Here is a 14,758-nt window from a genome sequence, read left to right on the forward strand (position 1 = left end):
ATTCCCCTGCACTTTGTACAACAGTTAAGATGGGGTCCAAAGTTCAGTGGCTGCAGGAGCGGATGGATAAATGTGAACCTAGGAAAATGTGCCCAGTTCGAATGTAAACAGATGAGCTAGGCTACGTTTATGATGACCAAAGCCGGACACTTTCTTGTGTAGAAAATAGGAGTTTGGGGTGATTTACTTGTTTTTGGAAGAGTATGTTTCTATGTTAGCTTGTTGGACCATGTGGGGGAAAGTTCAGTAACATCAGGGAGACCTTGTTATGACGAGAGTTAAATACATTGGAATTGAAAGAAAAAATCTGGGAGGAAAGTTGGATTAGTTACAACTTTGTTTGTGTGGGGGGTGCTGGGGACATGGTGACCAAATTAACACCTCTGCAGCAGGAGCTGGTCAATGCATTGGTGGGTTCTGGGATCAACAAGCAGACCCTGATCGAAGCTCTCCATGAACTCGATCCTTATCCACCTGCCAAGACGGACGAAGCTCAGGGGTCGACGATCAGCGCCCTGCCCAGCCACGGCTCCAAAACCGAGCCGCTGCCGCCCTCAGAGAACGGCCACCACCTCGACAAAGTATCCGGCGACGAGAGCTCGGAGGACGGCGACGAAGACTACGACACCCCGGCGATCCTGAAGGAACTGGACGACCTCAGCCCCGAAGAAGCCGCCCAGCAAAGGGCAATAGTGGAACAGCTTCTACAGTAAGGACCCTTTTCCCCCTCCCCATTTGTTTTCTCCTCTTTAACAGGCAAACAACAACAAAAAAAGCAGAATATTGCCATTCCATCCCAGGTTGCCCCTGATCTTGTGCAGTCCATTCTGTGTAACGTGTGACGGAAAGCTGCCAGGCTGCATCAGGCGTGCCTCAGCTAGTTACTAATTATCCAATTGATTGTTATTTCTCTGTTCTTTTGCAAAATATAAACGAAAATAGTATAGCCGTCCCGTTTTGGTTACATTTGATCATTAACTACTGATTATACACGCGGCCGGAAGCGTGTGACCGATAGGGAAAGTCTGCCCAGATTAAAGTTATTTCTTTTTCTGTTATTAATTAATTTCTTTGTGTGCAAATTCGATCGTTACGGGACTTGTCTATTTCGTTCGTACAACATGTCAATTACAACAAAGTTGCACCGTGCAATGACTGTGTGTGTGTGTGGCAGAATTAGGTAAAAGGGAATACTAATGTCCTTTATAATTCTGCACACTGAATTCGTCTCGATATTTTTCATTTGTCACTGAACTTTGTTGAAATTAAATCGATAGTAACGTTACAAGGTACAAATAATCGTCTGTTACAGCCTCTGGGTAAATAGTCAAATGTTACAATTTAAAACATTGCACAAGAAAATGGGTTAATATCGAAAATGAACTGTTTACCCAATAAAACTGGGTAAAACTGCTAATCATTGAAGTTACTGCAGGCATATTTTGTATACTAACGAATTATTTCGGCTTGGCCAACTTTAAGGAAAGTTAGTTTTAAATAAGCATAATTTAAACTGTCCTATATAAATATATATATAAACAGTTACCGTATTAGTGGTGAATGTTTTAAAATCTCCTTTATTAAGTTAATGTTTTCCTTTGATCGTAAAGCAAGACATCACAATCTGGAAATTCTCGAACGAATTAAACCAAATTTGACCAACGGCCTATGAACCGTTAATAATAGGATTTATAATTCGTTTTGTAGTGAGGATACCGATTGATATGATTATATATTTGATTTGATTGTATTGATTCTGTGAGGTGGGTAACAGGTTGTTCGAATTGGATTCATTTTCGTAACTTACAGCAGGGAGCAGTCAGCTAGCGAGAGCTGTGTTAATTGCGCGGGTCAAAGTGTCCGCTTGGACTTTACATTAATATAGTGCTTTAATAATCAACCCGGCTCCCCTTTAAAAGCTACCAGGCTCAGGTTGATACGTAACCGAGTGTGGTTATTGAATGGCAGGAGAACGGGGGAACAGACCCGTTACTGAACCAGTGGCCAGCATCGCAGAGAAAGCACAAATTGGAGTTTGTAAAGCAGAAAAAAAGGTGGAAAAGAGCGCTTGTTTGTTCCAAGGTGATTTGGACTTTGGTCCAGGTGGCTGTTTTATCTACTGCTCAACATCAATAGTTCAATAAAAAAGTAGTTCAGGATTAACACAGGGGATTACCACATTGATTTGTTTGGGCAAAACTATATAAAATACGGTACAAAATGTTCATTATGTTTTTAAAAAAATACTTTAACCTATTTTCCACTAATTTTCCGTGTTTCTTTCGAGTTTGGATGCAAGTATTTTGCAGTGTGTGTGACGTGTCCCCGAGGTGTTATGTTCCCAGGGACCCGCCGCCACCAATGACCTTGCCGCACTATGTTCCTGGGAGATAAATGTACTGACGTTTTAATCATGGGACCTTCACCCTCCCCCTTCTCCAATTTATTCCAAATAAGCTCACTACATGTTAGAGTGCAGCTTGAATGGTGCCGAACAGAAATGACACCAGTTTGAAAAGGGCAGGGACCCTTGTGGCAGTGCTTGATGCGGTACATGCTCAACCAGGGCAGGTACATTGGTTCAGCCCAAATCCATTCCATATTAAAGCTGGAATGTTGGTTTTCAAAGGTGCTTTTAAATAGCCTTCTGAAAACTAGCCTGTTTAAGGAACGATTATAAGCACTGGGAAGGAACAATAGTAATGAACTAATCTCTTATTTAGCTGTATGATAAGAAATAAAAACTTGCATTTATATAGTGCCTTTCACAACCTCAGGGTGTCCCAAAGTGCTTTACAGCCAGTGAATTACTTTTGAATTGTAGTCACTGTTGTAATGTAGAAAACATGGGAGTCAATTTGTACACAGCAAGTTTTCACAAACAGCAATGTTATAATGACCAAATGATCTGTTTTTAATGATGTTGGTTGAGGGGTATGGGCCAGGGAGAACTCCTCATCTTCTTCAAATTGCATCATGGGATATTCTAGGTCCATCTATGAGGGCAGACAGGGCCTCGGTTTAAAGTCTCATCCAAAATACAGCACCTCTGACAGTGCAGCACTTCCTCAGTACAGCACCCAAGTGTCAACCTAGATTATGTGCTCAAATCTCTAGAGTGGTATTTGAGCCCAGAACCTTCTGACTCTGATTGAAATGCGATACCAACTGAGCCAAGGTTGGAATTTGCTAAATGTTACAGATTTGAATTCTAAGAAGTTTTTTTTACAAAGTGCACATAAGAGATTTGTTACAAAAACTAAAGCACATGGTATGAAAGAGAATGTAACTACATGGATAGAGCAGAGGCCAGGGAACAGAAAGCATTATTAGTATTAGGCAGTCCCTCGTATCGAGGATGACTGCTTCCACACCAAAAAGGGATGAGTTCACAGATGTTTCAATGAGGGACCTGACATTCTAGGTCCCGAACTACATATTGAAGGGTGGACGATGCCAATGCGTGAATTTTTTTAACTTGTGGTGGCCGTTGCACACCAGCCACCACATGGGCTTGACCCATTGGTAAGGGTTAATCAAGACGACTGGAGACCAGCTCTACTGCATGGACCTAGTATGCACACATGCTCCTACTATCCATAGATCGCAGTGTGGGCCGCTGGGCCTTCGGCTAAGGGTAAACAGATGGTTTTGAAATTGCCAGGGGCCACTTCCATTTTCTGTTTATTTAAATGATTTTGGACATGGACGCAAGAAGAATGATATTAAAGCAAAATACTGCGGATGCTGGAATCTGGAATAAAAAAAGAAACTACTGGAAATCTCAGCAGGTCAGGCAGTATCAGTGGAGAGGAAGCAGAGTTAATGTTTCGGGTCGATGGCCCTTCGAACAGATTCTTAACAAGCACTGAAAGAGGGAGGGGAGGAAAGAACAAAAGGGAAGGTCTGTGATAAGTTGGAAGACAGGAGAGATTAGAGAGACAAAAGGGGTGATGGCCCAAATTCAAATGGTAATGCCAGGAGTTAGAAAAACATTAGTAAAGACAGGGTGTGAATGGCAGGATAATAACCACCTGCCATTAGAGACAAGGAGAAAAATAGAAAGAAAGAAACAGGCTCTGCTGGGGGTGTGGGTGGGGAGGGTGGGGGCCGAAGGAGCCAAAGATTGGCAGCGGTTATGCTCTGAAATTTTTGAACTCAGTGTTGAGTCCAGAAGGCTGTAAAGTGCCTAAACGAAAGATGAGGTGCTGTTCCTCGAGCTTGCATTGGAGGCCGAGGACAGAGAGGTCAGAGTGGGAATGCAGTGGAGAATTAAAGTGACAGGCGACCAAAAGCTCGGGGTCACACTTGCAGACTGAACGGAGGTGCTCTGCAAAGCGGTCACCCAATCTACGCATGGTCTTCCCAATGTAGAGGAGACCATATTGTGAGCAGCGAATACAGTATACTAAATTGAAAGAAGTACAAGTAAATAGCTGTTTCACCTGGAAGGAGTATTTGGGGCCCTGGATAGTGGGAAGGGAGGAGGTTAAAGGGCAGGTGTTGCATCTCCTACCCTTGCACGTGGGAAGGGGAGGGGGTGCTGGGGGTGACTGTGGAATGGACCAGGATGTCGCGGAGGGAACGGTCCCTTTGGAATGCTGAGTGGGGAGGGGAGGGGAAGATCTGAAAGGTGCTGTCATCAGAGCAGATGTGACGGAGACAGAGGAACTAGGAGAATGAAATGGAGTCCTTACAGGATGCGGGGTGGGAGGAAGTGTAGCCCAGGTAGCTATAGGAGTCAGTGGACTTGTGGTGGATACTGGTCGAAAGCTTATCCCCAGAGATGGAGACAGAGAAGTTGATGAAGGGAAGGGAAGAGTCAGAGATGGACCATGTGAAGGTAAGGGAAGGGTGGAAATTGGATGTAAAGTGAATGAAATTTTCAAGTTTTGGGCAAGAGCAGGAAATGGCACCAATACAGTCATCAATGTACGGGTAAAAGAGGTGAGGAAGGGGACCTGAGTAGGACTGGAACAAAGAATGTTCCACATATCCCACGAAAAGGCAGGAATAGCTATGCGGTTTCCCATAGCAACACCTTTAATTTGGAGGAAGTGAGTGAAGTTAAAGGAGAAGTTGTTCAATGTGAGACAAGTACAGCCAGGCGGAGGAGGGTGGTGGAATGATATTGAAGTTTGGTGATGATACCAAATTAAGGGGCATAGCAAACTGAGGAGGAAGGCAGGAGGATCTAAACAGGCTAGCAGAGTGGCAGATAGGTGGCAGATGCAGTTAAATGCAAGCGAAGGTGAAAATTATCCTCAGTCTCTGACTCAGTAGCCAGTTGTGGTAAAGCATTTAATAACCATCTGTATGAAAACAGTTTTCTAACTTTCCCCTTCATACTTCTAGTGATAATCCTGAGTCTATAGGGTGGATCTTTGTATTTACTGGCTGGGTGGAAATCTGTTGGAGCAGATTGTCTCCTTATTGCAATCACCAGGGAAAACAAGCACAAAATCGTTTTATAAATTTGAAGACCTCCGTTAGAATCTCCCCAATTAACATTCTCTGTCCCCAGTGAAAAAATATCATTTTTGGGGGACTTTCTTCATAACTTTAACCTTTTATTCCTTATATTATTCTAGCGAATCTCCACTGTAGTTTTTCCGTTGCTGTAATGTTCTTCCAATAATGGGCTGACCAGAACTTCTTGCAATACTGCAATTGTGGCCGCACCAGTTTCTTTCACAAATTCAACATGACTTCCTTGTTTCCATATTCAATGACCCATGGCTACAACCCAGAAATCCGTTTGCCATTTTTATGGGGGGGGGGGGGTTCTATCTGCACTCCCAGCTTCCAAGATCTATGTATTTGCATCCCATATCTCTCTGTTATGAATCTTACTGCTTAGGATATGTTTCCTTTCAATTTTCTTTATTCCAAAATGTATTACTTCATAATTCACTGCATCTGCGAGTCCGCGGACCTGCTTAGGTTTTCTTGCAATCTTCTGCTTTATACCTTATTTTGCCATGCCCGGTAATTTGGTATCGTCAGCAAACTTCAACACCATAGGGAGCAGATTTCCCTCTTTCCGTGACTGGTGCTGTTGGATCATTTGCAGTACAGCAAACACAGGATGAACAGTTTAACGTCCCATCTGAAAGACAGCACCTCCGACAGTGCAGCACTCCCTCAGTACTGCACTGAAGTATCAGCCTAGTATTTTTGTGCTCAAGGCTCTGGAGTGGAACTTGAACCCACAACTTTCTGACTCAGAAGCCAGAGTGCTACCCAATGAGCCACTGATTATAATTGCCTAGCCTTACCAGATTATAAAATGATGACTCCTTCCTCATTCTCCTGAAACCTCACTGTAATCACCTACACATCGAGCTCAGTGAATGCTCAGTAAGATATCGGCACTTTTTTAAAAGTGCGTACTTTGCCAAGAGCTGAGTCAGGTGAGAATTGGTGGACGTTTTCTGTCCTGAAGCAAGTTCTACTCACAATCTAAAGGTCACAAACTCATGCCTGATTAGGTCACCATGACTTCTATTGCCTAGAGTTGCCAACCCTCCAGGATTTCCCTGGAGTCTCCAGTAATTGAAGATTAATTGCCAGGACACTGCTGCATGCAACTCTGGAGAAAAATCATAGGGGAAATGTAAAAATTCTGTGTTTTTTTCAATTTCTTCAAACATTTTCAATTATTAGTGATGACAATATTGGAGATGAAGAAAAATAGCTGTTTGATTGACAGCCAAGAATCATCCAATCGGGCAATGAAGGATCTGTTTGCTTTCCAATTGGCGAGGGAAGGTGGTATGCCGCGAGGATGGACAGGTCAGGTGATCAATGTTGAGGGCGGAGTGTTGGAGGTGGGAGGTCATGTGATGAAACCTCCAGGCTTAGATCCTACCAGAGTTGGCAACCCTATTGTTGCCTCTGACACTGGGAACTGAAATGTCTCAGAAGTGCAGGGTATTTCACTTTATTAGGATCAATTCGGACTCAATCCATTCTTTCCCACTTCGAGTGCTCCGCCGTTTGGCTGAAGGAAGTGACCGGATGTATGAGAAAAAGAGGAAACGAGGGGAAGTAATAAAGGACACTTTGTTAAACAGTATGTTCCAGCAAAGGGCTAGTTTACTGTCTCCATAATCCACCCACCATTCATTTCAGCAGGACTAATGGCAGCAGTCCACCAACCAAATTATTATTTATTAGCGGAATTAAGGCTTGAGCTTTTACCCAACATTTTTCATCTTAGTGTCAAGATGAATGAAAATTTCCATAAACAGATCAAGTCTCCTGTGATCTAAAGCCTATGCCCTTATACATGCCCTGGATGGCATAAGATGCCTAGTCTTAACAATTAACCATAACAGTTAGCTTTAATAATTAAGGTATCAACCTTGGCTCAGTGTTATTACATTCACCTTTGAATCAGAAGGTTGTGGGTTCACAATCCCGTACCAGGAACTTAGACATATTATCTAAGCCAACACTCCAGGGGCCAGAACCTCCACTTTTTTTATATGCTTAATGCTCACTTAACGCCCATTTTACCGCTGAAATGACGTATATCGCCCATATTTCGCCAATTCTGGCACAAATGGAAACTGACAGGCTTTTTTAGAAGGCATATCACCGAGCGTTATTTTCCCAATGGGCTTAACGCCGAGAAAAAATATCACCGCCCGCTCACTTTTTTTGGGCAGAATCAGCAGAATGAGCGAATTCAATGCGCATAATATCACCCAGCGTTACTTTACGAACGGAATTAACGCCGAGAGTCAATATTAACGCCTGGTGACTGTTTTTTGTCGTAAAGAGCACATTTATCCAAACTAGCGGCCATGGGGATCGGCCATCTTCAGTTTCACCACCTCGCACACATATCGCCCACAATATTGCTCGCTCAAAAAGTGGAACTAATTGGAATGAACGCCAGCGGTGTGGCTGGCACTTGTTAAATCCTGCTCGTACGTGAGGAGCTGATATCGAAAAGATTTGACTGAAAGAGCGCTGATATGAGTGACAGTTCTGACACACTGCTGTGTGTGTGCAGCTCAGACATCAAACCTTGGTGCCATTAAAGTTTACGTTGATTGATGTTAAGTTGTATTTAACCCTTTCATGGTAAGGAATCACCAGTGTGTAACGGTCCAGCTATCTGAGACAATGCGCAACAAGGTTATGTTCAATAACAAAAGTTTAATACCAACATTGGTCTGAAATCATAAGTATCACACCCAACCCCCGCCCACATTCCACTTTTTCTACCATTGACATCAATCACATGTTCAACATGTCCAGCAACACAGAATATAAAGGCAAAGCAGGAGCATGGTCCCCAGCCCCCATACATTGCAACAAATTGCATACACCCAGATGAAGATATAACACAGCCATCACCTGTGCACATGCACCTTACTTTCCTTCTCCCCTCTCCTTCTCCCACCTCCACCCCTTCCCCTCCTCGCTCCACGACGCTTGGCCGAGGAGCTCCTCAGGCAGTGTCTCATTGGGGGTGATGAAGGCAGATGCGTTGGTTGGATGGGTACGGGAGCGGGGGGTGCTGAGGGGGCAACATTCTCTGATGCAGAAGCAGGATATTGATCCTTGCTCTCATCTGTCGTTCGCAGTGGTGGTGCGGGACCTAGGGGTGGAGTGCTGCACTCTGGGACCACTGGGAGGGCTGTGGCAGCAGTGTTCCTGGCTATCGCATCCAGGGACTCCGCCATGCGCGGAATGTACTCTGTCATGGTGGCCATGTGTCGGGATATGCCCCCCAAAGCTTCGATGAGCTGGTCACCAATGTCTACAGTCCTCCTGGACAACTGTACCATCTCTCCGCTGTCATGTGGCGCTCGTGGAACAGACCTGCCACATCCACGAGACTTCCACGGGGTTGGCACCGTCCTGGGGACAAATGGGGTGGCCTGTGGAGAGGTGCTTGGGGCCGGCACCTCCAAAGTGGAGGCAGGAATGACCGGAGGACTAATAGATTGCCTTGGGACGGAATGGGTTCTGGAGTATGGTGATGCAGGTTCTTTGAAGTCTGCGCTCTCATCCATCAAGAACAGACCCAGCGGATTGACGGGCGATAATCGGAGCTCCTCAGCACCAGATGTAGTAGGATCGTCCACCGACTCCTGCCCCACGTCCCCACCTTCTGGCCTCTGGCCTTGCCTGGGGCTGCACTGCTGGCTGAGCTGCAAGACACAAATGAGGTTATTAGAGGAGAAGGGGGTGCTAGGGTGACAAGGTGAGTCCAGCGCTACACACAGCATATGCACGACAAAAACACCACCGCTCTCAAAATCATCGCAGACATTGCATTTCATCACCTTCAACATATTGTGCATTGCAATAATCTTCATTAGGCCAGCATTATTTCTGTGACACTTTTAGAAATCATCTATCATATATGATTGGTCGGATATGAATTGGTGTGGCATCTATTGACTTTACATCACGCAATGCGGTGAGCTTTACTCATGTGGCATCACTTCAGGGTCTGCAGATGCGTCCGTGGCTGTCCAGGGGTGCTTCCCCACGAGTGCTAGCACTCGCTCCTCCATCTCTGTGATATTGCTGGGGACTGGTGGCCCCCCCATCCGTTCGCCTCTGCTTGGACCTAATCGTCGATAGCTTCTTCTGTAAAAGGTGACAGGACGATATGGCATGAGATCATTGCGTGATATCATTGCTAGGTACTGTCAGAGAGACTGATACAAGACATAACCGACAGATGTACATGATTAATATGATTATTATCATTCTTTACCTAAAGACGTACACTGTGACCGCAGGCTTTGAGTAAAACATCCCCGGTAAAAGTGCAAGACCTCACATCTGCTGATAGTCATTCATGACTGTTACAAATCAAAATATATTAATACATAAGTACATGTAAATCAATGTAATGCTTACTCTTGTGGATCCCACAAGGTTGTTCCATCGTTTCCGGCATTGGTTGTCCTCACACACCTCGTTGGTCGCCGACGAGACCACCTCTGCTATCTCGGTCCATATCCTCTGGTAGGCCTTTGGGGTGGGCTTCCCACGCCCTCCCTGTGTCAAATCACCCCATCGTGACTCAACCTCCTGCAGGAAGGAGGCATTTTCCTTGTCTGAGAACTTCCTGGCTTTTTTGCGGCCTCCAATGTGCTCCTCTCCCACCTCACTGCTCTCTCCAATGTCAGTCTCCACAGCGTGCTGTGATGCCTCCTCCTCTCCCTCCATTATAGAGCAAAATCGGTCAAATATGTGGCTGGTAACAGCTACCTTTTGTTTGCCTACTTGCTGTGACGCTCTAAAGTCTCCCTCCTTCCTCCTAATGCAGCCACACCACACCCAGCCACACCTTCAGTCCTTTGAGCTCCCTCTCTCTCTCTGTCTCCTCTTCTGTGCATGTCATGGTGACCCTTGACCTCCAGAATCGCGGGAATCGAGCGTTGCCATGCCGTTGCTAAGGATGACCACACTTTACGGCAGAAGGTCAAAAATTTAATGCTACTGCTCATTTGATATTGCTTACGGTAATGCCAATTTTTAAAAATGTAAACTAGGTGTTTTGGGAATGGGCGAGAAGCCGGCGATCTGAAAACCCTTTTTTCCAGCCCATGATGGAAGTAACGCCCAAACCTCAAAAGTGGAGGTTCTAGCCCCAGGACACTACTGAGGCAGTGCTATTCTGTTGGAGGCATTATCATTTGGGTGATGGTAAACAGATGGCCCACCTGCCCTCTCATAAAAGATCCCACGGCACCATTTGTAAGATAAAAAGGGGAGTTCTCCCTGGTGTCCTGGCCAATATTTATCAAGACCGAAAGACTTGCATTTATATAGCACCTTTCACGACCTCAGGACATCTCAAAGTGTTTTACAGCCAATGCAGTACATTTGAAGTGTCGTCACTGTTGTAATTTAGCAAACGCAGCAGCCAAGTTGCACACAACAAGCTCCCACAAACAGCAATGTGATAATGACCAGATAATCTGTTTTTTGTGATGTAAGTTGAGGGATAAATATTGGCTGGGACAGTGGGGATAACTCCCATGCTCTTCTTCGAAATAGTGCCATATGATCTTTTATATCTACCTGCAAGAGCAGGCAGGGCCTCGGTTTAATGTCTCATCCAAAAGATGGCACCTCTGACATTGCAGTACTCTCTCAATACTGCACTGGAGTGTCAGCCTAGATTTCAAGTGTTCAAGTCTCTGGGATTTGAACCCATGATCTATCTAACTCCAAGGCAAGGGTGCTACCAACTGAGCCACAGATTATTTGGTCATTATCACATTTCTGTTTGTGGAACCTTGCTGTGCACGAGTCAGAAGGTAGGCTGTGGTGACCATACTTTAAAAAATACCTCATTGTCTATAAAGCACTTTGTGATGTCCTGAGGTCATGAAACATATATAAATGCAATTCTTCTTTAACCCTTAATTATGGTACTGTATATAGTTATTGGAGATTAGCTGGGATGTCCCCCTACGCTCTCTCATTTCTCCCAAAATGGAGATTAATGAATACAGCACAAAACTATTAATCAGCTTTATTTATTGATTAATAAATAACAGATGCCAAATAATATAGTGAAATACCGAAAGAGCTTAATACGTACTTAAAAGCAATGAATTTAGAATCAGTTCACGAGGAGTTAAATACACTTTCTAGAACATATTTCTTACAGAGTCTGATAAACAACCTTTGGATAAAATAGTTAAGTTTATCTCTTCCAGATGTAAGGTTATAAGTGGATGATGTGAAATCCAGCTCATCCGCGGAGTTCGGATCTCCCACCAGAACTAAAGACGATGGGCGAATTTCCCACATTTATTGAATCCATGAGTCCAGAGGCCTCTGCAGTCAGAACTGGCAGACATAACAGGAATTATTGCAAAGAATGCTGAAGAGTAAATGCTTTGTGTCATCTGGGTTTATGCCATGACTACGTACAATTTAATTTGCATCTGGAACAAAGCCCTTGTATACTGATTAATTTCCAGATCAAAAACCCTGTAGTCAATGCATTTACTGACCTAATTTACTAATTTTGAAATTTGGTAATGAAAAAGCAACTTCTAGTGTCAAGAAGAATGAGAGGTGATCTCATTGAAACAAAAAAATCTTACTGTGCTTGACAGGGTAGATGCAGGCAGGATGCTTCCTCTGGCTGAGGAGTCTAGGGCGTGAACCTCCACTTTTTTTGCATGCTTAACGCCTACTTAACGCCCATTTTAGCGTTGAAATTATGTACATCGCCCATTTTGGCACAAAATGGAAACTGATGGGCAATTTTAGGAAACTTATTGCTGAGCGTTACTTTCCCCATGTGCTTAACGGTGGGAAAAAATATTACTGCCCGCCCACTTTTTTTGGGCGGAATCATCAGAATGGGCGAAATCAACACCCATAATATCGCCCAGCGTTAATTTCCACGCTGATTTAATGCCGAGATTCAATAATACCGCCTGCCCACTTTTTTTTGTCGTAAAGAGATATTTGCCGAAACTAGCGGCCATGAGATCGCCCAGCGTCAATTTCACCTCCTCGCACACATATTGCGCATAATATTGCTTGCCCAAAAAACCACCCAGAAAAAGTGGAACTAACTGGAACTAATCACAGCGTTATGGACGCCATATTCTAGATCACGTGTCGCGTCCTTTAAAAGGCTGCTGTGCTTCAACCTCGGGGAGTTCGGATGTACTCTGCAGGTCGTTCGAATTGATGTGAACATCTTTACAAACATCTTGACCATACTGTGACCAATTGGAATTGAATAGATGTCTTTGTCGGGACCTTCCTTCATTGTGACCAATTGGTGGAAATCAGAGAGCTACTGCAATGGGGCCTGTCCTCTCTCACCCTCTCTTGATGACCAATTACAAGCAGCAGACTTGAGATCGCCGAAGGAACACTCCACTGCAATATGTGCCCAATGTAAGACGTGACAGACTGATGAGGAGGACCAGACGTTACACCCCCCGCAAGTACAAGGAGAAGCATTCTTACCTCGACTTGCCTGACACCATCTGCCTTCGGGGAGACTGCGCTTCCACAAAGAGGTTATCACTGAGGTATGCCAGCTGATTGCAGCCTGCCAGCACCATCAGTACTGCACTGTCGAGGTCAAAGTCACCGCGGCACTGTCGTTCTACGCCTCGGGTTCTTTTCAGGCCACAGCTGGCGACATTTGCAGACTTTCTCAGCATGTCACATGTCGCTGCATTAGACAGGTCACTGAAGTCCTGTACGCACGCAGGAGGGACTTGATCAGCTTCCCTATGACTAGGGAGGCACAGAGTGAGAAGGTTCTAGGATTCTCCAGAATTGCAAACTTCCCCAAGGTGCAGAGAGCAATAGACTATATGCGCATCATGATGTGGCCACCTTTTCAGGATGCAGAGGTTTTCAGGAACCACAAGGGATTCCACTCCTTGAATGTCCAACTTGTTGTCGACCACCAGCAAATTATACTGGTAGTGAATGCTCAATTTCCAGGCAGCATCCATGATGCTCACATCCTGCATGAGAGCCCTGAATCTGACTTGTTTAACAATCAGCCACAAGGTCAATGCTGGATGCTTGGTGGTAAAGGATATGGCCTCGCCACCTGGCTGATGACCCCCCTGCGTGACACCCACACTGAGGCTAAGAGGCGATACAACGAGAGCCACAGAGTAATTCGCAATATCGTGGAGAAAACCATTGGAATGCTGAAGCAGTGCTTTAGATGCCTGGACCACTCAGGAGGTGAGCTCCAATATCATCCTGAGCAGGTAGCTCAATTCGTGATGGTGTGCTCCATGTTGCACAACTTGGCTATCAGGAGGGGACAAGAATTGCCTGATGAGTCTGACAGTCCACCTCACCAGAGAGAGGAAGAGGAGGACGAGGAGGCAGACGCCGACATCAGCCCAGATAATCAGGCTGACGCTGAAGCCATACCCCCTATCATATATGTACTTTTGGGATCACTAGCCACTTGAGGCCATTGGGTTGCACGCATGTGTGTGCAGCCCAAGATTAAAAGGCCAGTCATTTTGTATATTAGGCACTTTGGGCCTTAATAAAGCAGAGCCAAGATCATACTTCTTGGAGTTAAACAGTACTCAGTCTAACAGTTATTGCATACACAACATTTGGAGATGAGGCAACAAGAACCTTTGCATGCAAAAATCAGCACAATTGGATTGTTGGAGTGATTTGTGGAAGGAGAAGATTGGGCACACTTTGTGAGCCATTTAAGCCAGTTCTTCGTGGCCAAAAAAATAGAGGAGGTTGGCGATTGGCGCCGGGCAGTGTTCCTCATGGTTTGCGGTCCAAAAATTTATGGTCTGGTAAAAGATCTACTCCTGCTTGTGAGTCCAACAGAGAAGATGTATGAAAAATGGTGTACACTGGTACAGGACCACCTTAAACCAGACAAAGGCATCATCATCTCGAGATACAGATTTTACACGCATGTTCACTCAAAGGGCCAGAATGCGGCGGAATTCGTTGCCGACCTGAGACGTCTAGCGGGACCATGTAAGTTCGAAGCTGTGTTGGCAGACATGCTGCGGGACTTCTTTGTAATTGGCATCAACCATGAGGTGATCCTGCGTAAACTACTGGTGTTGGAGACGTTGGACTTGAACAGGGCCATCACGATCGCTCAGTCTTGCATGATGACGGATAGAAGTCTAAAGCAGGTAACAGTGAAAAATCGAAACTCGGCAAGTACTGTAAATATGATTAATTCTGTGTTCGGCAGAGCGGCACATGGCGGGGCCTACTCGACTGCGTA

General features: G+C 45.0%; 1 protein-coding gene across 1 annotated transcript in view; it reads left to right on the plus strand.

Moving 5' to 3' along the window:
- The first annotated feature begins 362 nt into the window (after positions 1 to 362).
- LOC139268260 (hepatocyte nuclear factor 1-alpha-like) overlaps positions 363 to 14,758 on the plus strand; it is a 292,924-nt gene continuing 278,528 nt past the window's right edge. Inside the window, exon 1 of the mRNA XM_070886311.1 lies at positions 363 to 709. Within this exon, the coding sequence (XP_070742412.1) occupies positions 363 to 709 (347 nt within the window). The remainder of the gene's footprint in view (positions 710 to 14,758) is intronic.

The sequence above is a fragment of the Pristiophorus japonicus genome, chromosome 8, assembly GCF_044704955.1.
Source record: "Pristiophorus japonicus isolate sPriJap1 chromosome 8, sPriJap1.hap1, whole genome shotgun sequence".
NCBI classification, from domain to species: domain Eukaryota; kingdom Metazoa; phylum Chordata; class Chondrichthyes; family Pristiophoridae; genus Pristiophorus; species Pristiophorus japonicus.